At 41.2% G+C, this 18,188-nt stretch overlaps 1 protein-coding gene across 1 annotated transcript in view; it reads right to left on the reverse strand.

Annotated features, from left to right (window-relative positions):
- Nucleotides 1–18,188, reverse strand: part of LOC139221550 (plexin-B2-like) — a 166,959-nt gene that overhangs the window by 44,560 nt on the left and 104,211 nt on the right. The window contains exons 4-8 of the mRNA XM_070853452.1: nucleotides 4,007–4,524; nucleotides 2,742–3,068; nucleotides 2,291–2,429; nucleotides 687–832; nucleotides 390–569 (exon numbers count right to left, since the gene is read on the reverse strand). Of these exons, the coding sequence (XP_070709553.1) occupies nucleotides 390–569; nucleotides 687–832; nucleotides 2,291–2,429; nucleotides 2,742–3,068; nucleotides 4,007–4,522 (1,308 nt within the window). The 5' untranslated portion in view covers nucleotides 4,523–4,524. The remainder of the gene's footprint in view (nucleotides 1–389; nucleotides 570–686; nucleotides 833–2,290; nucleotides 2,430–2,741; nucleotides 3,069–4,006; nucleotides 4,525–18,188) is intronic.

Consider the following 18,188-nt stretch of genomic DNA (forward strand, 5'->3'; position numbering starts at 1 on the left):
TAATGGTAATGGCCACATTGACTATTATTTACTTTTGTGTTTAATGTACCCTGCCTTTTAAGAAATTTTGAAAACAAATTAAGTTTTTGTGTATTTTTTACAGTAATTTTACAGTACTGTGGAGCTACTTGGAAGTGACTAACTGGATGTGTGCCATATATTTAAATAATTTCTCTATGACAATAATAATAATTATTATTATAATTAATCATTTCAGGAATCTTTTTTTGAATTAACAGTCAGATTCGAGTCCCTTTTCCACTAAGCTAAGGGACTTATAATATACAAAACACATACATATATTTAAATTGACTATAATTGCAAATGGGATTCCCTGTAAAATCAAACTCATTGGATGGTGAAGCAAAAGTCAGCCAGGGAGTCATTACCTCTCCGGTGACTGTGCCCACGAACGCCACAGCGTGCCCCATTTCTACAGCCACGGCCACAGCGGTCATGTGACCCTTGCGGACCAGCGCGGGCTCGGCTGTTAAGGCGAACTCAGCCTTGCTGGCCAGCGGCGAGGGCAGGAACTCGGCTCCACACTTGTATCTGATGGCCATGTTGTTCTGAAGGAGCACAATAGAAATGAAAATCCCTACTATTCAACATTCACATTAATACAGAATTATTGACTCATTGTGAAAACATCTTGTTTCTCTTTACACACAGACAGCTTTTCTCACCTGATTATTGCTGCTGCACAGCTCCTCGGACTTGGAGGAGTAAGGCGAGTAGACAGCAGCCTTCTCGTTAATGATGCCGTTGTCGCTGTAGCAGGCTCCTATTATCTCCACCAGCCGCTCATTGATATAGCGCAGAGGGTACATACCTACAAACAGGAGCAAAAACCTGTTTCCTATAGTTCCCTCTCTTCTGTTCAACACACATACGCATGATAAACGATACATGTGAGTCCAATGATTCGATCTAAGGTGCCTAACTCAACCGCCAATCTCACCTGAATTGTCGCAGTGGTGAAATGTGGCTATGAAACTAAGGATCCTTCTATTCGGGGTGCTGAATGTTTGATTCTACACAGAATTGCTTGGGAAATAAAGACTGCTGGTCTCTGAGTATCTGTGTCTGTACCAGATGACATCCCCCAACTACCACGATATCAACATGAAAAATGAGGCAGAGCAAGTGGTCTACCTTGCGCTGACACCTTTACTTCCACTGATGTTCTGCATCACAGCAACTAGATAGTCTCAGATGAAGAGACGCAGCACCTGTAAAGCGCTCTCAAGTGCTCACAGCTACATTTTACAGAGGAGCGCCTGGCAATTTCAGCTGGGAGAAAAAAGGCTTAGTGGCCGTGGTCGACACGCTCAGTCTGTCTGTCTGCTGTTCTCTGCTCTGTTCAGCACTATGGACAGCTCTGCAGCCCAAACCCCCACACGCCTCAGGTGTCACTGTGTGACCTGTCCCCTCTATTTCTAAAATTAGCTGTACAATACAACCTAAACAGGCCAGGTTCTCTCCTGGTCCACAGTACAAAGACATGCAGATTTGAGTAATTGGTGATCCTAATTGGCATGTAAGCGTGAGTATGACCACAACCCTTCAGTGGTAATGAGTTAAGTGGTAAAGATAATGACTTTTGTCTGGTGTGGACAGAAGCCATTGTTGCTCACTATGGCCAAGACTTAGGAAATCAGATTCAACTATGAAAACTAAAAACAAAGCATACTTCTGCAATATGCTCATAAATTCAGGATTATTTTTTAAAATAGTAACAAATCACATCGGTCTGTCTGTGCAGAATAATCTCAACACATCTCACCACAAGGTTCCATTAAGTAGCTGTTCAGGAGCTTTCTGTCATTTTACATGATCTTCATCACCTGATGGAGTTTACCCAGTCATTACGGCAATATCCTTGTTGTTCTATCTTTTTATGAATACCTTAAGGACCTCTCATCCATGTTGTCTTAAATGCTGAGATTTAGGGTCATGGCTGAACTTTGAACCTTGGTTTCATCTGTTGATGAAGATCATGTGATATGATCAAAACCACCACAACAGCTACTGAGTAAACCTTATGGTGGGCTTGTTTTTTTCTCCTGCTGTTTCCAAGAATGAACTTTCAACCTGGGATTTCTTAACAGATTTGTGTTGCACAAAGTGATCTGGGAGTAATATACATATATGTTCTGACACTAGTATGTCTAAATCTGTCACATGGTCAAACCTGCTGCCCGGATTCATTTAAATGTTCTGACAATTATTTTGGACATTACAGGCAAACGTCAGCCAGGAACATCGGACTGATTAAGATGACACCTACACATGGCAGAAGTAGATGGGTCTTCATCAGCAGTGAAGGTGATGAACAGCACCTTGTCGGAGGCTGAAACAGGTCCATACTGGCCCGACTGGGTCATACTCTGAGCCAAAACATGACCTGGTGTTGCCACGTAGGCAGCCTGGGAGACGAGGAAGAGATAAAATTGCTGAGTGTTAAATGTTCACACTAACAATGTGTATTTAGCTGATAACAGAGGTACAGTGAGAGCGGAGACCCCATAAACTGAAGCTATGCCAAGTTCAAGAGCATGTTAAATCCAATTTCTGATGTTTTTCAGAGGTCAGGACCGAGGCATTCTAAAAAAAAGTTCCAATTTAAGGCAAACTCATCCATACGGAAAATGTCCAAATGTGTTTTTCTGAGTCACTGCTGCTGTTTTAATAAAAACGCTGACAGCCTGTCTAGTGGCTGAAGAGCAGGTTATCATTACCTGAGCTTTGTTGTACTTGTTGGTAACGCTACAGTTGAGCTGCAGCTCAGTGTAGGAGTAATAACCCTGATCGTCCTCGCACATCCTGGCGATAAAGGTGAAGTTCTTGTTGTCCTGAACCCCCAGCGTCCGTGAGAACAGGAAGTACACAAAGCCGCCGTCTTTGAATGCGAAGCGGAAGTCGTGGAGGTACCGCAGGACGAAGGGGTTGGCCTGGACCGCTGAGGCCTCGATGATGCTGTCGAAAACCACCCAGTCACCGTAGTCCTGGAGGATGCGGGTGGAGATCAGCTTGGTGCTGTCATGGCTGCCGTACCCTTTTCCAACCTAAGACGGAAGAGACGATAAACTCATGTAGCAAGGTACAGGAAAATGTTCTCATGTTCGTTCTGTCAATTAGGCTCATGCAGTAAGTTCTGCTACTTTGCAGAACATCCAAAGTTCTTGTTTTTGTATCTGTTTTTCCTCGTGTTTCCAACCCCAGAGATGTGGACTGAAGTGAGACTTCCCTGGTCGGAGACTTGACCTGCTGATAACTAACACAGACCTGTTTTACTGAAGAGCTGAAATATTACAGCTCAAGTTTGGTTTGGTTTTGGTTTTTTTTAATATTTTTCGATTTTTATATCTTGAATCTTAAATTGAAAAGTGTACTTTTGTTTCGCCTGCCTTGAATTGCTCCTTGAGGACTGACTGGAGTATTTAATTGAAGTAAAACTCTGGATGCATATCTCAGGTTTTGAACAGTATCATTCTTGGTTACGGAAATGTCACAACTTTGGGAGGAAAATTAAATCTCAATCTAACAGCCATAGCCATAGCAACTAATGACTTGGACTTCTTCTTCAAGTACTCGAGGAGCTGCATTCAATGTCTTTATGTTAACAATGGATCAGGCGACCACATTGGGATTAGATCTGCCTGACAGAGGGACACAAACAGTCACACGCTGGGTAACATTTTCTGATTTGATTAGAGGCACCATAAAAAGCTTCTATGTGCATATTCTAAAGGAAAACATCTTGTAAAGATCACTTCACTGATACTGTGTGAAATAATAAAATAAAAAAAACCTTTCGAGATAACTGACAGGCGTGCTCATTTCCCATATGGCTGCCAATTTAATTTCTCCGTTCTCTACAAATTGCAATTTTATTGCATTTGTTCACACAATATCACAGATGGAGGTTATGATTTATATTCATTTCTATTTAAATCAGTGCCGCTGGAAATAATACAGCATATCTGTGTGTTTTCCTCCTCACCAGGAACACAGTGAAGTTGTCTCTGTCTTTGGTGAAGTATGACATCACTCCCACCACAGAGACGCTCTCCTCGGCGCTCGCCACGTACGACTTCTCTCCTTTGGTGTCGCTAAAGTAGAGCAGCTGCTCCACGTTGCTCAGGTTCCTCAGAGAGCAGATGCCTCTGAAGACACTGCCGCAGACCACCAGCACTTCCTTAGGCCCCTGGACCAGCAGCAGCTTGTTGTGGTTGTCGGTTTCCTCGGCCTCCTCGCAGGCTTCGGTGACGGGTGGCGTGCACAGTCGGTTGTCCCGCTTGGGGCCCGTCTCGGTGCGGGACTCGACCTCTAGGTCGGGGTTCAGCTGGTGGAGGGAGTTGACGGCGCCGACGTACAGCCGGCCCGTACGAGGATCGGCCACCACGTTGTTGATCAGGGTGTCAGAGAGGAACTCTGCGTTTTTACAGTGGGACGGGCTGAGGTAAATGGTTGCTAGGGCGACCAGGGCAAACTGCCACGCCCACCGCCACTCCATCATGTCTGGTGGGAAAAAAGAAAAACAGAAAAAGCTTACATTTTCGTTCTTTATGAATATTTCCAACACTGACCAGCACAAGTAGGGCTATAATAGAACAAAAGAATTAATATTTTTTATTATATATTAATCTTAATGATCTTCAAATTGCCTGTTTTGTCTCATCAGCAACCCAAAACCAAAAGTATCCATTTTACATTGGAGTGAGCTCCAAATACCTTCATCAAAACCAAAGGCTTTGGAGCAGACGTCCTTGATCCTAGTGGCCATCTCAATCTGTAAAGCTCATTCATGACTTACAGTCCGCACAGTCACAGGCAAACAGCCCTGTGATCGTTAATGTTTTGCAACGCTTAGCAGTTTTCAATCAGTTTTTCTTTTTAATAAATTTGCAAACATTTCTAAAATCCTGATTTTGCTTTGTTATTAAAGGGTATTTGGTTTAACCCCGAGGAATTGTAATGATTTTAGCAAAAGGCTGCAACAGCCCTGAAGGGGCACTTCCTGAATGCACTGTATATTGTAAACCAAATACTTTTAGGTTTTGGTTGGACAAAGCAAGACATTTGCAGATGTTGCGTCTTTTTGAGACAACAGACTAAATGATTAATCAATTGAACAAGAAAAATAAATGACATATTGATCTATAATGAAAATAATGGTTAGTTCCAGCCCTAAACCATTGTGTGAACACAGTGTGTGACAAACAGTCCTGACAATAAACCCACTGAACTTGAATTTGAGAGACAAACACAGTCAGTGCTTGTCCTCTAAACAAAACAGAATTCCTACAGAACTCCGACTTTGTGCTGCAGGGCTCAGCACCGACAGCAGCAGAGAGTCAAGGAGAAAAGACTGAACGCTGAGAGCAAAGAGGGACGGCGAAGCAATAATGAGGAGCTTCTCATTAAACATCCTTTACTGGAGGAAAACGAGAGGGGAGACCGAGGAGGAGGAGGAGGAGGAGGAGGAGGAGAAGAAGGTGGAGGTAACGGCCTAAAAAGTGAGAACTGCTGAGCCAGATTAGATTAGCAAAGACAAAAGAAGAAAGTGTGTGTGTGAGAGAAGAGAGAGACTGAGTGTAGCAATTAGTTGTCTGACATACAGAGTTTCTCCTTCCATTAGTTTGGATGGGTGTGTTTAATTATAGCTGTGGCCTGTGGCTGTAAAACAAGGCTCCAGTGTTCAGAAGCATCACGCTCATTGTAATAACGCCGTCCTGCACTAACTGCCGTTTACTAGTTCTGCAACCATCACGTTATTCTTCACCTAAACTCAAAATCAAATTCAGCTGATCCCCCCCCTCCCCCTACATTTTCAGTGCATCATAAAACTGTTTTTCATTGCAGCAGCAGCATCACGTCTGCCTCCTGTCCAATAACTCATACTGCTTATAGTCACATCATGTTCATTTATTTACGCTTTCGTGATCAGGCATTTCACTGGCCAATCACTGCTTTTACTGCAGCTATCACATACATCTGATTGGTGGTCAATTGACTGGCATTTCCCCTGTGTTTTGCGCTCTCCAAATTGAATTCACTTCAGTTCGCATCATTGCAAAGGGATTTATTAGTGTGAAAAGACTTATCTCTCTAACCACCTGCTCGCTTAAATTACCCATCCACAGATATCAACAGTCAGGCACTCCTAATGGCTGCGATACAGTTTTAGCGGAGAAAGAGTTACTAGCACATGCATTTTTGAATGGACAGTTAAAGAGGAGCCCCAAAATAACTTCTAATTAGGAAAGTTTGTTTTCCTAAAATGATTGGACATGAATAACCCATCCTGGGAAATTTCAATCCAGTTTCAATTTAATTTACGCTCAACTGTGAAAAACAAACACATATGAGAGACAGGAATCTTTTTGGGTCTGAGCAAACCTATGGAAAAAAGAAGAAACTGCAGGAATCGCTGTAATCACATAAGACGTCCCACTAAAAATACCTTGCTTGCAAAACTAGTGTCTCACGTCATGAGCTTACGATCTTCTCTCTCACACACAAATAAGTTTTATGGTGCAAGGTGTGTCGTTACTTTGGCCGTCAAGTATCTTGATTCGTTGGGTTAGCCATTCATTATAAAGTACATGGTTTGGTCTGGCGGAGTGAGGGGCACTTTGGACATCGGCATCAGACAAATGGATGTAATGTGATGTAAATATCTATTGTGGTGTCCTGCTATCCACACCCATACGTGTGCATGTTGTCAAAAGTAAAACTACGCTTCAGGGCTACATAGTGACACATAAGGGCTACAAGAGCTGTGATTGTGAGGAAATACACCAGAGTGCCTTCATGCAAAACCCATTTGCTTTGGTTCAAAATGAACCATTGTGCGTTTGTGTGGTGAGTGCGGTTCACTTAGTCAAACCCTGGTGTGAACCAGGACTACTGTGTGTGTTTGGTTTGTGGCGTTAAAGCAGCAGACCGACCGTGGGCTTTCATGATAATAGACGTGTGATATGATGACACGTATGGAAATACGTACGAGCGTCCGTACTCAGGTGTTGCCATGGTTATCGAATGATTTCTCCTGATTCATCACACAGATGCAGGTCAGCACTTACACGCCAGCTCACCACTTGGACATTGCCATTAAGCTGAAAAAAAAAACCCCATCTTTCTCTTGCTTTGAGCGCCGTGATGCCACAGTCTCTGTGTCCCTGTCATGTGGCCCCCTCTTCTCAGTGCATTTCATCTCTGTTACACCTACACCTCAGGAAAAGAAGGTATATTCACCTTCTCTTTGTCTCTCAGACGGCGTGCTATGGATGTGTGCATCTGCCACATCAAAGGAAACTCATCTTTGGTTTCTCACACAGGATCTATCTCTGTGCTCTGTCAGCCATCTTGCACCTTTTCTTTTCTCTCTGCCTTATTTTCTTTCTTTCATCCTCCTGCTTTGGTTCTTTAAGCCTGTCTGGTGTCAGCCCAGGTATAAACTGTGTGTCAAAGGTGTGTATGTGTGTGTGTGTGTCTGTTCTTGTTTTTATGTCTTTATGAGCACCTTTAAGATCTTCAGCTAGGTGAGGGCATTTTGGCAGATCCCTCAAAGTGAGGCATAATATCATAGCAACACTCGATCATTATTTGGAGCCATTGGCTTAATCATTGTTAGCGAGCAAGATCAGCAACCTCTGTGCAGCCTTTAGCACATGTTTTGTGTGCCATCAAGGTGTGGTTGGTAAGAAATTAGCAATGCTAAATGAAAGGAGTGAGAAGACAAACACAGCACAATATCATTTACTTAGGATATCAAAAGTAAAAGGACTCATGCTGCAGTAAAATGGTCCCTGTCAGAGTTTTCCTGTTATTTCCAATAACAATAACATTTCCAATGTTATTTCTCTAGATTAATATTTCTGCTGCTTTAATGTGTGTTGCATTTTACTGCGGCAGATGTTTAATGCTGCTCTAATCTGAACTAGTTTGGCTAGTTTCATCTACAGCGATGCATCAAGGTCTATAAGATCCTCATATGGTTGTACTGCCGCTGCACTGTGAGCAGCACAAACCTCGAAAAAGTCAACTTTTCATGAGAAAAACGGCCCGTTTTCAGCTTCTTCTAATGATGCCTTTTCCATCTGATCCAAGAGGGTTTTGGATAGTTTCTTTAAATTAAGAGGGAACAGAATTTTCTCAACACTCCATCCTTCAGGAAAAAGCAGAATATTTGCCTCTGAGATGTAGCGGAGTAGAAATATAAAGTTGCATAAAATGGAAATACACTAGTAAAGTGAAAGTAGCTTGAATTTGTACAGTACTTGCAGAGTTCTATTCCACCACTGTAAAATGCAAATGCAAAAACACACGGGCATACACTGTCATATACTGTGTACACACAGGAGGGAGAGCAGCAATCTGTGACTCATTAAAATCCTGAGTGCATACTTTGCTGAAGTCTTGAGCGCTGACCCCTCTGCTAAAAAGTTTGGAGTGAAACTAAATCCAGGAATGTCTGCCGAATCTTCAGCCAGGGGAATAAAGCCTGACTGACTTTCTCCCCGACTCTAAACTCTCTAAGCTTTTCTCTTTCTAACTTCTCTTTGTAATTCACAATGTTTCTCTCTCTCTCTCTCCCTGCTTGCATGACTCTCACCCTTTTCTCTCCCTTTCTCTGTCTGCCTTTACATCTTCACCCGAGGGAACGGGTTCAAACAAAACTGGTTTTCTGACACGCGAGATCCCCGGGGACGAACCAGATCTGAACCTTTATCTGTGGTTCTGTCTTCTTGTTTCTCTCCGTCTGTCTGCCTGTTAACCCGTCTGTCCAGATGGGGATCTGGGGCTCACTATTCTACCCAAAGAACCATTAAAATTGATAAAAATATTACATTTGTGATCTTTTCCAGTCCAGTAAAATAGCTTTAACTCATTTTCTTTCTTTCATTCTAAATCTTGAAATTCTAAATCAGAAATTTAGACAAATTAATAATTACTATAGGTCGATTTAAGAGCTTCTTTGGAGCTTTCAAACAAAGCTGAAGTTCTTGAAACCTGAAAATTAAAAGAGGCAGGGTGGTTTCATTGACTTTAATGTGGAGTCTATGTCCATACGTACCCAAAGGAATCACTAATGACCAATCATCATTGGTTACAATACATGGGGTCCTTGTGGTGGGGGCTGCTAAGAAAATGCTTCTGATTATAGGAAGTTAGTTTTGATTTTCTTCCAATTTGAAAAATATCCTGTGTTGCATACTGCAGTGTAGTTCAAAAGTCCTGAAATGCCGGATCCTACATTTCCCATAATGCAACAAATGTGTCTCTTAGTCAGAGTCTTCCCATCCTGTGAAAGCCAGCGTCTTTTAATCTGTGCCTCCAGTTTGCATGACAAGCTTTTGCTTATAAATCTGTAGTCAGCAGTGTTATTGTCTCAAGATGCCTACAGACAGAACAAGAGGCGAATTCGAGAGCCGGCGCTAAAGCACACAAAGTCAAAGAAAAGACGCAAGAGGCTTCAGTGACAATTTTTTTTGGGGCTTTTGCTTGACTTCATGAGGTTCCTCCAGTGAGGCTCGTATGGAGTAGTATTCCCCATGACTGTAAACTGATGTGTTAAATCAGTGCCCCTGAAAATAACAACAGTTCTAATAGTGACCCCTGGTGATACACCAGCCTCAGCCTGGTGTTCACTGTGATATACCATTTGTTTACTGTTGTTTGCTACTGTGAACACATGAAAGGGATTCAGAAAATGATTTTCTCTCTTTCGCTCTGTGATCTAACACCGTCATGTCTCTGCTGCTGCACCTCGACTATTTTGTGATGTTTAGACGTGTGCACTGTCTGAATATCCAATGACACTATTCTTGTTTGGCTTTCTGCTTTCTTTTCTGGCCCTTAACTTTGAAACTCTGGTTTCTTGTTTATGGCTAAAATTTTCTCTGAGTACGAAAAGAGCCTGATGTGGTCTCATTTGCATTCATGCCCGCCACCAGGCATCATTATCCATTCATGACTTCGGCCCGGAGGAACATTGAAGCTGATTGGCCGGGCCTGGAGGGGATATGAGTGCTATGATTGGCGCAGCCCAGGGGAAATCGAGTTCTTATTGGTGGTAATGAAGAGGCCTGAAGGAGAGCATGGCTGAGACAAAGTAAGCATAAAACTAAAAGACCGAAGAGGATAGGACACACACAGCCACCATACCTCATTTATCACCAACACACACGCAATCTCTTCTACCAGACACAAAAGCTTTACACACTCTCTAATGTAGACACTAACAAAGAGGAACAAGACTTAAAGATGTTTAAGATGTTTTCAGTTTCAGGAGGAGATTCCAGGCATGCCAAAAAGAAATGAAAACAATGCAATTTGTGGAAAAGATCCAGGATTACACGACTTTAATACGATTCCAAGTCCGATTAATTGCATAAGTATGAGGCATTTTGTCTATCCAAGTGTACAATACCCAGAGATATTCATTTAAGGGCTGCAAGTAATGATTATTTTCCCTAATGATGAGTCAGATGATTATTTTCATTAATAATGTCAGAAAACAGTAAAGAATGCCCAAACCCTAAGTTATCATATTCAAATATGCTGTTTAATCCGGCCAACAATCCAAACCACGAAGATATTTTCTTTTTCTTTTTCATACGTGACAAAGGAAGCCATCACATAGTCACATTTCGCAAGATGCAGCCAGTCAAATCTTGACAGTTACGCTTGAAAACTGATTGGATCAATTAATTGATTGTTTCAGCTTCGATCAATTCACATTCATGACATAAAACAGTGAAATGCAGCAGTTGAAAAGCTCATACCCGCAAATTATGAGCATTTTTACTTATAAATGACCCGAATGATTAATTGATTATCGCCTACATCATCCGTGCTAATTTAATTCATTGCATCAGGAGGTTTCTGTTGTTTAAAATGTTTGAGACCTTTGAAGCTGCTTGTGACAGCTGATAAAAGGGAACCAAAGATTTGCATCATTCTGTGATGTTTCATTGAAATCCAATCAGTAACACAGATTAACCAGTGGGGGATGACGCTAATTGGGCAGAATAAGAAAAAGGACACCAGGAGATAAATATGTTACGCAGCGGTGGAGAGTTGAGTAAACCTGAGAGGATGCAAATTACACAACAAACGCTGTTCTGTGTTAATCTGAGAGTGGACAATATTACAGGGTGACAAAATAAGACCCTCTAATAACATAACCTTTAAGGAGAGGATTAGTCTTATGATAGGAGGTCTGAGAGGTCGACAGCTATTAAGCAGACTGAGTGCTTTACACACACACACACACACACACACACACACACGCTCTATAGTACCACTTGGTAACATCTCAGCAGGGCAGTGACAGTGAGCAGAAACAAGCAGTGTCGAGGACGAGCAAAAACAAAGAGCGGCTGTCTGAGGACTGACTGTGAGGCCTCTCAGACAAACAATACAATGAAAAGTAAATACAGCAAACGCTTTGACCACGTCCCATTAACTAGTTCAATGCAAATGAACACCACACAGCAGTACTGACACTGGCACTATTGGGATAAAGCTTCCCAAAGCCCATGATAATAATATTCTTTATTTATAAGCGACTCACATGACACCCATGACACACTTTATGGATCCAGATAAGATTTTTAAATACATAATAAAAGACAACGGTGGAGAGAAAATGATAAAATAATGATAATGAAAGAAACAACAACTGCATTGGGATATACAGTATGTACAAATAGACAACACAATAATTACACGTTGTGAAGCACCAGGAAAGGTTAATATAGAAATGTAAGTTTTCAGATGTGTATGAGGTGAGGAACGTGGAGAGCGACTAGGTGTGTATGGATGGAGAAGACTGGATAGGGACTGAGGTGCTAAGCCATGGAGAGATATTTTTCATACATGTCGAATATCTTTCCAGCACATTTCTCTGTTGTGTGTTGGTCTTTCACATAACTAAGACTATAGAAGTGTTAAAAATAAGCCAAATTATTCCAAGGGACAGACCTGAGGGGCCCCCAGGTACATTTTCTATCTTTGTATGCGGTGAAAAAAAGGGAGGCCATCAGGAAACATCCTCCTTTTCTTTTTTTAAAACCAAACTAGCAGTGGCTCTGGACTCCATTGGTCAAACACATTGGTCCTGGAACCATTTTCCAAGTGCAGCTCCACTGAGGACACTTTTCAGCAGTGCACTCATCAGGTTGTACTGCCCATCCACCAACCTGACGTCAATGGATCCATTTCTGTGAATGGTGGGTTCGACGAGCATGCTAGCTCTTGGCTTTTCACATGACTCCTGCTGCATGCACGGGCAATTCGTTTATATAAAACTATTCAACAATCTCGCACGGTTGGTTTTCTTCTCCTAACATTTCTCTCTGTGATCATTCAAACTGAAAATATCCGTGCAGGAGTGCTTGATTTAATGTGTCTCAGGTCCTGTCTTATATTGTTATGATGATTTTCATTGGAATTTGCCTTTTACCCAAAAGAAAGAAAACGGCTTATTTCGGTTTAGAATAGGGGCTTTGTGATGGTGCATTCAGGGACACTAAGATATTCTGTATTTCCCACATGGCTGACTTGGATCAACAGCAACACATTTATCCAAATTTGCTTTTGGTTTGTCTTTTGCGCAAACGCTTTTTAACAGCTGATGAACAAATCGTGCCTTTGAATGCAACTGTGATATACCACAAAAACATAAGCTTGACAAAAAAACAAATGCAAGGAAATGTTCGCTGTGATGGATTACCAATCTAAAGCTTCGAGTCAGTGCAAATTTATTTTCACAGCACACTGAAATGAAGTGAAATCCACTGACTGCCTGGAAGGAAGAAAATCAATCTTCTTAAATAAATATGACTCCACATCAATGCATGGAAAGTTTTTCCCACTAAGGTAAAGACAGAAGTAAAGAGAGGGATGAGAGACAAAGAAGAAAAACATGATCCCATTTCATGGCGGTAAACTCACGCACAGATTAATTCTGTGTTATGCAAATGTAATTTAGTAGCTGTGTCCTCCGCGTTGGAGTGAGCGATTAAACAACCACTTTCTATCCGGGTACACCTCCCATTAACCTGACAATGACATACGCTGATGAGGCGGTGTGTGTCCTTGTGTGTATGTATCCCTGCATACCAACAGACCCGTCTCTTGCTTCAATTATCTCTCATACCTACGGAGCGTTTCCAGCTACTTTAAAAACCAACACATCGCTTTGCCCTGTCAGAGTTTCTGCCGAAGCAATTAAAGGATGTTCATGTTGTACAGCGCCGAGGACTCGTTCGGCGCACCTCATCCTGTTTGGTGCAACTCTGCATTCAGGTCGCATGGGAATAACTGTCAGAGCGCAGTGACAGCTCTCACAAACTCATTCTAAAGTCCTTAAGATGTCATGATTGATGTTTCCTGTTGACTTTACTGGCTCCAGATCCTGATGATGCTGCTTTCAAGGCAAACTGAACATGAACTGAACATCAGCTGCAGATCAAACACCTGGCAGGTGTTCTGTCGCCCCATTTAAAGAGTTAAGGATGAGAAAAATTTTATTGTTGGTTTTATGTTGAAATGAAGCGACTCCCCGATGGCACGACCCCTCGCTGTTTGGATGCAGGTGTTGGAATGTAACTTGGAGAACAAGCCAGGTATTATTTTAAAATGTTCTGCTAGTGAACAACTCCCTAGTCTAAGTCTGCCGCCCCAACTGACACATACAGTGTGCAATGTCATTTTTTCTTTTTTAAAAAGGCCCAGTAATTTCCTAATACAGCACAACACTTCGCTTTTGAGCAAACAAACAAGAAGAAATGGTTGATTTGTTGAGGACTATTTTCAGCAGTGGATTATAAACATTTGCTGCTCTGGCAGCAGGATGGTGTACATCTGACTGAGTCAAAATAAACTACAGTGTGTGTGTGTGTGTGTGTGTTAATGCTAATGAAGGACTATGTCACCCAGTATAACAGTGTGGCTCAGTCAAATCTTGACACACAGACACATTCTGATACTGTGCAGTGTGAGTTACACATCCAGGGGATTTCATCATGTCTGATGTGCATGGAGAATTAAAGTCTATAAAAATGCTTAGAAATCAACGCATCAGCCTGACAATCATCATGTTTTTATGCTACTTCTGTATCAAAGTAATCCAATGAAAGTTGTCTGTACATCACTGGGTACTTTGCAAACAGAAACTGCTAATAGCTAATTCAGCAGACTTTTGATGGTGCCAATTTGCCCCCCCTCCAAAAAAAAAAAATTCTTTCAGCCACTTTTGACTTTTCTTTTCTCACACAAATGTCAAATTTCAAAACGAGCTGATTTAAAAATAAAAGTAAAATCTGCCTCATGGTTGTATGCCAATTCAGTATCTAAACAAATGAGAGACATGGGCACAATCCACCCTTCTACTCCTTACGTGATGATTATGGTGTTGAATAACGGCCAGAAAAGTGTTTTGCAGGACATTATGATGTCGAAGTGATGTTGACCTTTGGCTTTTGAATATAATATGTTATCACTTCATCCTATTAGACATTTGTGTGCAATTGTGTCATAATTAGCCTACAAGTTCTTGACCTTGTCAAGTGACCTTGACTTTTGACATCAAAAATCATATCATCCTGAGTCAAAGTGAAAGTTTAAAGAGATGTCCTCCACGCGTGCATGAAATATCGCTTTTATCACCTCCGACAATGCTTCATAACAATGCTGTAGGTAATGTGAAAATTACCTCCCCACAGAAATAAATTCAGTTCAAATGGAGCTTAAGTTATCTTAAAAACAAAGTATTTCTTAGCTGTAATACCTGAATGGATGGTTGTGCTGTTCTTCCTACATTAGCATAAGGGGGAGAAAATGCCTAATGCTGCTACCAATAATTAAAAAATAAATAAAATCACTGCTTGTCGCTCACTTTCCTGCACACCGGCACTAATGCTGCATATCCAGCTACCTGAGTGCACGTATACCACTTTTTGATGGCTGATAGATATTTTTGTATGAAAGGCGCCTGCGGCTGATACTGCGCTCATTACCCAAAGTTACCACATTATGAGTTAATTCAAACAACATGCTGATAATTGCCATGTGATGAAAAGATCTCATTAATAGCCTAACTGCCTGAATGGAAATTAGAACCACTTGATATGATCTTTTTAAGAAAACCAGGAGGTATTTGGACAATTGGATTATAAATCACCTTGTAATCAGACTAATCAGCTACAGGCTGAAGGGCAGCTAATGTGGAGGGTGGAGAAATAATTTTGTCACATTGTCTTTTTATAGATCCGCCAAGTGTTATATCCTTACATGGCCGCACAGTATGTGCCGCTGTATTTGCAGCTGAACACAGAGGTTGTCAGCCTCCATGACTGCAGCTCCTGCTGTCGAGTCATTATGTCTGGACAGAATCCAGTAGATTTACAGCTTCTCTTCACACCCTGAAATTAAACCTCTGTCTCGTCTACAGAGAGCACTGGGGAGAAATGGAGTCAGAGCTGAATGTAAAAGCACTTTATTAAAATTGCTTGTTTCTCTAAAGTTGTATCAAAAAATAATTAGCGCTGACTGCACACATGGAGACTTGCCAGGGGGTTTGGGCATAAGTGTTTCTGCTCATGCATGTGAGTCCTGTCCAAATGTTTGAACTCTTTCTTTATCTAGACTTTCCAAAAAAAAAAAAAAAAAAAGTTTCAGAAATTTGCCCAACTTTTCGGTCCTCTGAACTTCCACTCTACAGCTCCTGCTAACCTTTATACATATACATAAACAGAAAGACAGAGCAAGACAGAGGAGAGGCAGCTCTACCAGCTCTCAATTAACAAGGCAGGCTCTGTTTCAGCAGAGGTTTGGTGTGTGAGCAAGCGAAAAAGATAGAAAGAAAGAAGGAGAGATTGTTCCTTGCAGCCAGAAGACAGAGATATAGCCTTCATTCCTGCTCAGATTAAAGGATTTAGAGCAAGAAGCCTTATTACAAACCCAAAGAAAGAGAAAAGAGGGAGCTTTCCCTCCCTCTCCCTCTCTTCTGGGCTGATTAAAGCACAGATAACTCCCCCTTGCAGGCTGCAAGCTGCTGGAAGCCAACTCAAGACACACATATATACACACACACACACACACACACACACACACACACACATACACCGACTCATTAAAATCCAAACATAACATTGGTTTCTCAGAGTTTCGAAGGATTGTTAACCTGTTGAACAACCAACGCTCTACAGCTCACCATCACTCTCTTATCAGTATTTAAATAACCCCTGCAGTGTGTGTGTTTAAGTTTCATGGTAAATGTCAGACTATCTGCAGATGTGAGCAACTTAAGTCTTAAGATTATTTAATGCTACCTGGAATTAAACGCCAGACCCATTTAAGAATGTCGAAAATGTCCTGTATCTGATCAAATGTGCCTAAAGAAAAGTGGGTGGGGAGAATAAGATAATAGAATAAAGGAGCAGTCTATTCAATTATACCTGAACATATTTTTACACTGATGACACAATGAAGGAAAGGAAAAGTTCTGTACAAAAATAGTGTTTCCACACATTTTGCTACTAATATCTAAATACCTCCATTTAAAACAGTATTATAATACATTTTTGGCCACTTGGGGCAACAGAACAACTTGTAAACACAGTAATGGCACATTATCATCATATAAAGTTGCTATGGCTATGCCGTGTCCGCCTGATGACTATAAGACTAACATTTAAACCCTTTTAGCTCTGGTTTTGTTCTCCACCAACTGTTAAAGGAAATATCTGCCTCCTTAGCTGCTAAATTCTTCATTATACCCACTAGCTAGTTGCTAAAGTTTTCAGTTTGCCATTTTATGCTTGATGGGTAGCATACAGTGACATTTTTATAGCTTTTTTAACTGCAAATAGCTGCTCTTCTGCTGCTAGAAACAGGGTTGATAGAATCATAGTAAGGTTTTATATTCAAAACAATGAGCTGGCAGATGCTGAAATACTCAGTAGAGCTGATAGCCCTTGGTGAGTTCGTCACTGTGAGCGACTCCTTTCATATAACTTCTTTTGATCCAATAGTAATATAATACTACTGATTCATGTAGCTTTATGTAACTTAAATGTTTACATTTTGGTCATGAATCTTTAAGACTTCCTAACTTTATTGATATAAATGGGGTGGACACAACAACAGAAACACCTGTCAGTGTAACAAAATGCAGTTCAACAGCACCACATCCTCCAAAATGCCCTTAAAGATGAATCAACAGCTCTCTGAAATACAACAGCTGAGCACCTTCATGAAGGGACAATTTATTCAATGACTAGGCTGCTTAGTCTACCTAACAATCGGGCAACTGGGAGTGTATATTTTCAGTTTCAGTAATCCCTAAAATGGCATTTGTTGTGGACTATTTCCAGTGGCGGATGAATCCACATTTGGCACTCTTGTGAGTATGTAGGGCAGCAGGATGGTGTATGTGGAATTGAGCCCACATTCATGTATTTTTTAATGGTTTTTTTGACAACAATGGAGCCCTATGTTAGTAGGATTAATTCATTATTGGTTTAGGATTTTTTATGGTGGATTTTAAACTCCCATACAGTCACGTTGTTTTACTGCATATAGAACACTGTTACAGACGCACTACTATGATTTGTACTTCTATTATATCATAAAGTAACAATGCTGTATCTCCCTCAAGGGAAAGCTTTGCTGTGGTTCACCTTCTTCCACAGTGTGGATCGTAAAACTGTGAGCCTTACAAAGCAGCTTTCCTAACACACTGCGGCCTTTATGCTCAATTCCAAACAGCTGATCACATCTAATATTTTCCGGATGACTGTTCATATCTATTTTAGGCTTTAATCCATATCCAACACCTACAGGAACTGACAGAGACGTCATGCAGAGTTACAAGAAAAGACTTCACATTTATTTACGTGTTTTCAGTTACAGTTTGTACTTAGAGAGTTTTGGGCTGAACTGAGTTGTCTCTCCGGATCCAAATCAAGTCATTTTTAGCTCTGTTTCTAAGGTGAAGAATCATGCAATGAATCATGCATCTGAAGGAGAAGACTGTGCCGCAGGAAAGTTTTAAAACTTTTGTTTTCTACCATTAAAACTTTTTCACTTGGCGCTGACTCTAACAAACACGAATTCAATCCAACCACAGCTGACTTTTGCTGTCGATTATGAGGCAAAAAACTTCTTAC

The sequence above is a fragment of the Pempheris klunzingeri genome, chromosome 22, assembly GCF_042242105.1.
Source record: "Pempheris klunzingeri isolate RE-2024b chromosome 22, fPemKlu1.hap1, whole genome shotgun sequence".
NCBI classification, from domain to species: domain Eukaryota; kingdom Metazoa; phylum Chordata; class Actinopteri; order Acropomatiformes; family Pempheridae; genus Pempheris; species Pempheris klunzingeri.